The sequence below is a fragment of the Solanum pennellii genome, chromosome 12 (assembly GCF_001406875.1).
Source record: "Solanum pennellii chromosome 12, SPENNV200".
NCBI lineage: Eukaryota > Viridiplantae > Streptophyta > Magnoliopsida > Solanales > Solanaceae > Solanum > Solanum pennellii.
The window spans coordinates 69,663,251-69,668,587 of NC_028648.1; the positions used below are offsets into that span (position 1 = coordinate 69,663,251).

General features: G+C 33.0%; 1 protein-coding gene across 2 annotated transcripts in view; it reads left to right on the forward strand.

The window, feature by feature from the left end:
* Positions 1-2,201: 2,201 nt before the first annotated feature.
* The window catches only part of LOC107007299 (shaggy-related protein kinase epsilon), an 8,187-nt gene continuing 5,051 nt past the window's right edge, over positions 2,202-5,337 (forward strand). Inside the window, exons 1-4 of one of the 2 annotated variants that reach the window (XM_015205861.2) lie at positions 2,202-2,420; positions 3,840-3,877; positions 3,976-4,176; positions 4,261-4,353. In XM_015205861.2, coding sequence (XP_015061347.1) covers positions 4,075-4,176; positions 4,261-4,353 — 195 coding nt within the window. In that variant the 5' untranslated portion in view covers positions 2,202-2,420; positions 3,840-3,877; positions 3,976-4,074. The remainder of the gene's footprint in view (positions 2,421-3,839; positions 3,878-3,975; positions 4,177-4,260; positions 4,354-5,337) is intronic. The other variant, XM_015205860.2, reaches the window with a different exon arrangement.

Consider the following 5,337-nt stretch of genomic DNA (forward strand, 5'->3'; position numbering starts at 1 on the left):
GGGGGGGGGGGGGGAGCAGAAGAGGAAAAAGTGGATTTCACAATGGTGACAACAAATTGTCTGGACTTCGAGCCTATTTGTATTGGCTTAAAAAAAAGTAGTTTTTAATTTAAAAATAAAAATTTAAACTGAAATGACTTTTAAGTCAAAAAAGAAATATGGAGAGATCTACTTTTGATTCTGGATTATTTTAAGTCATTTTTACTTATTTTAAGTCATTTTTTACCTTACCACACACTTAGTACCTATTTCAAGTCATTTTTGACTTATTTTAAGTTATTTTTTATATTTGTCAAACACTTTCAAAAGTTAAAATTGACTTAAAAGTAGATTTGACCGACTTTTAAGTCAATCCAAAATTTGACCAAATTTCATGGACACAAATTTTCTTTAAGAGGTCTTATTGTCATTTTGAACCGTAATAAGTACACCTTAGGTGTTGAAGTGTGACATATAAAGTGTGCTCACTCTCTTGAAAGCAAGTAAGACAAAAAAATATGAGAAAAGTCTGATCAATATTGAAAATATGTCAATTTTTAATTAGGCATTATATAATAAGTCGATCTCGAGATACAAGTACGACACGTACTTCACTCCACAAACCGTCCTACAGACTCATAGAAGTCATTTGAAACTTTATATTTTCTCGAATTTTAATCAATTACTACGACTGGATATCCATGAAGATTCGTACAACCATTTACAGGTCTGTACATGGGCACGTGGAACCAGTCACTAGCAACTTTCTACAATTTTTCCAACTCTTAATCAAGTTATGCACTTTCAAGGTGTTACAATTTCATCCAAGATACTTTTGGTATAGAGTTATCCTGTGTAAGATGTTCCACTCAAGTTTATTTTGAGAAAAAAATATTTGTTACAAAGTGGGTACATATTGTGAGTTCCTCATGAGTCTTGACTATCCGACGGAGGAAATGATTGTGTACAAGCGTTTGGTAAGATAATGTGTATTGTATTATCATTATACCTTTATTCATTCTCATGCAAGTGTTTTAGTTGATTATGATAATGATTAAGTGTTTATGAATGTGGTTTATTCATATTTTTTTTAACTTGATCTTGATTATGATATTGTCTTGAGTCACAAAATTTATGTAGCTGCGAGTATTCTTTCGATTGAGATATCTTATATTAATAGTGTGATGAGCCTATTGTTATTATCTCAATATTTATTTTAAGTTAAAGTAGTAATCTACTAAAGCCGATTACTATAGCCTTAGTGGGGATTATTGATTTACTCAATAACTTAATATTAAAAAATTAAAATCAAATTAGTAACTCAATTTTTTCTATAAAATCGTTTATCCTTTAATTTAACATCGTTAACCCTTTAATTTAACATCAATAAATTAAAAATAATTTTGTTGCTCAATTTATCGATCGGTTTAATTTTTGCGCACCCTTAATCATCGGGCTTGAAGAGTCTTGTCAGAGTTTAGGGTGACTTGCTTTGGTTCAACAACACTGAATTTCAATTTTGTACTTATTGTTTTTGTTTATTAGGAGAAAAAATGATTTGGTTAGCAAATACGACGATTGTGATGACAAACGTGGTTAATAATAGACAATAATAATATCGGTTGATAGAAGTGGTTAGTGGTGGCGGCGACTGATGATTGTCGATAGAGTATGATGAATATTATCGGTAGAAGAATACCTTTTAGTGATATTAAGAGTTGTCTCTAATTCTTAATGATTGATTAATACCTATTGAGATTAATTAGGTGCTTAAATCTTTATGAAAACAAATACACTTAATAATATAATGTTTGAAACATTCAAATTCAGACCTCCACAAAATACAAACAAATAAGACCTTAATGTCCTTTCTCTACCAAATAATATTTGTTCAATATTAACTTTGCACATTTATTAAAAAACTATATCACTCTTTGAATATAATAATTAACATATTTTAAAAATATATAATAAAAAATGATTATAATTAATAATAAGAATAAAATTAAAAATTAAATACAAAATTGTATATTAATACTAAACAACAATTAAATAATATTACTTAAATATTTTAAAATAATATAATAAACAATTATCCTTGGACGGAGTATCGCAATACTTGGCTTAACTGCTAGTCATTACTGTAACTGTAAGTACGAAGAAGCCAACGAGATAATGATACGTGTAATATAGACTTGTGTTACGTAACTGAGATACTTCAATGAACAAAAATTGATAAAATTAATTGGCGTCCGCTCTGCTCCAAGCAGAATTTCCAGTGAGTCAAAGTTTGTGTATGAAAAGTCATTGAAAATTGAGCAAAACTCCCAGTTTTCAACTTTACCTGCCGGAGATTCCTTTTTTCTTTCTTCTTCTAGGGTTTCGTCTTTTCACCGATCGCCATTTTTGCCGCTTCAACTATTACCACCTTTGAGCTCCTGGTACGTACTGTCTCCTTCCCTTTTCTATACAAATGATAGCTAAAATGCACACAGATATATCCATTACAAGTGTTTTCTCAGCTCACTTTGATATTATGATTCTATTTCTTGTTGTATTAGCTGATTTTTAGCTGTAACCTGTCGGTTGTGTCTTGGCTATCATATAAAGATGGAAACTTGTCCTCATAACAAGCAACTTTTGCTTTTTTTTCTTCTTTTTTTACATTTTGGTTTGTACTCAAATGCATCAGTAGGTTTTAGGATCTTCAGTTTGGTTCTAGGATTGAAACCGAATAAATGGGCTACGAGTCATTCAGGTACCTAAAGAACAGGAAGAAAAAAGAGGTAAGGGAAGGGAGGGTTTCATCCTGCTATACCATTGAGAATCGTGGTGACATCCTGTGAAGATGCAATTGGGGATACTATGGCTGCATTGTATCAAAAAATTGTTGAAATGGTGTTCAGAATTTCGTGTTGCCGGTGATATAGGATCTCTTTTAGCATTCTGCAACTCTATCCTGATATTAGGAAAACCACGCTGTTCCATATTTGTTAAGCTCAAGAATGGCTGGGATATTGTTAGTCATGTTTTCAAATAAACCAAAATTTTGGGGACTCTGTCAGGGAGGCTAGTGAAGGTTCTTCAGCAACTAAGGGTGATACAGACAACAAAATATTCAAGTTTTGAACCATGTTTCGAAAATGAAAAGGAAGACTCAAGAGGATGATATAAATCAAGAAGAGAAAGACTGAACAAATCATGCAGAAGAGGAGCATTGATGATCACTAAAATAGAAGTCGTCATTACATCTATTTTGGGATTTGATTTGAAACTGCCTATCTATTTGTTTTCATAGAACGGCTGAAAATGTTATCAGGAACTTTCAGGGGCTGTGAGGCTTGACGGGTTAAGGGGAGATGAAGAGGTTGGTGATGGAATGGTATTGTCTAATAAGTTTTGTAAGTCAATTAATGTCGATGCATAAGGAGGAAGCTGTTGGCAGTTTGCAGACTGAGATCTTGAAAATCTATATCCTCTAAACAAGTGTTGGTGTGTTCAAATGCCTTTTGGGATGCTCTCAAGCTCTAGAGAAGATCATTATTATGTTATTGAACGTTTTCTCAGAACAAGATAGGGAACTATAGCAATTTTCTTTTTTAATTGATCATTCTTATTGTTCGTAATGTCAAATGTTCAATCAAGGGATACACTGAGACAGTAAAGATACTACTAAATAAGCAACGGCACTGAAGTTTTCTTTGTAATGTTTCTTCGCACGAACTTCTCGGTATGATATAATAAATTGTTTACACACACAGGTCAGAGTTTACCATTGGGATGACAAAAATATTAAAAAAACAAACTAGCTGTATTATGTCTGCAATACTTATTACTTACTATGTGTTCTTAGTCAACAGAATGTCAAGTGGCTATGGCTCTATTCTGGTCATTTCAGGTCAATGTTGTTTTCCTGGTTCAGAAATTACGACAACTTTGAAATGTAGATAGTATCACATGCATTTTTTCTAATTTATGTATATCGTTGCATCCCAGGTTTTTGGAAGCTGATGATCCCTCTTTCAAGTTGTGCCCATCAATCACTACCATAAGCAAGTTCTTATCTTTGTTTCCGATATTGCTTCTGGCTGTATAATGCCTTCAGCAGGTGGAAAACCTCACACTGATGACATGCTTGTTGACAAACTTCCTGAAGAAATTAATGAAATGAAGATCAGAGATGATAAAGCAGAAAAGGTTGGTTCTGGGAAGAGGACTGCATATTCTGGTCTCGTCATCTATGTACACTCTATTTATCTTAGGCAGTTTCACTTGTGATAGGAAATGGAAGCAGCTGTAGTTGACGGGAATGGAACAGAAAAGGGCCACATCATTGTGACAACTATTGGAGGCAAAAATGGTGAGCCTAAGCAGGTAAGAATTCTAAATCGTTGATTGTTTAGTTTTCAAATAGTGGGTTTAAGCTCTAAAATATGTAAGTTACATTTTTTAATCGGGTCATACTGTGTACATGACTAATATCTTCCGATTTTTATATTTTTTTCATGAGTACTACAAGTTGACAGGATAAAGAATTTACCATTGAAGAAAAAATATTAAAAAAATAAGAAAATGGACAATATGCAAGGTCTGGAGTCATCTAACAGAAGCATTGATCTTATTGTGTTAAGCAAAAATCTCTTTGCATTAGTCTCTTTTTGTTTTAGGAATTTAGAAAGTAATATTTTAGATCAAAGCTAAATTTTAATTGATCAATAGATTCAATGAGCTATTCTCTTTGTAATTATTTCCATTTTGGCCTGAATATCGGGAACTAAAGTTAGATATTGCTCCCCTATCATTTCCTGCATCTTATATCTGCGCAGGTGTGTCCCCTGAATGGACGAGAAAGAAAGGACTTCTCGTAGATTATTGAATGAATATTTAATCTTTACTTTTAGAGGGGGTCAGCTCATGACATTTAATTGATCCAGAGCTGGATGCTTACCTTATTATCGTTAAAGGTAAAGGAGAAAGCACTTTTTAAAAAAAATACATGTTGTGGTGAATAAGGAGTGGCACATGTACTACCTTTTCTCAGTCCAAAAAAGAAGAAGAAAGAGTAAGGGGAAACATGTATATATATAACATATATACCTATCATTTTTCCTCAAAGCAGCAACAACATGTACTGTGGAGATCTTTTCATTTTCCAGTTAATTCTATTATTCTGTTCATAGACTATTTATCATGTGGCAGACGTTTTGTTGCACACCATTACAGAGGGGCAAATAGTTTTGAAAGAATTCAACTTATCACCAAAGGTTGTTGTGGTGTGATAAGTACCCTCCATCATTAAACAGAGGTCTCATGTTCAAACCTAACTCACCTTTAGTGGGAGTCCCCCCCCCCCCCCAC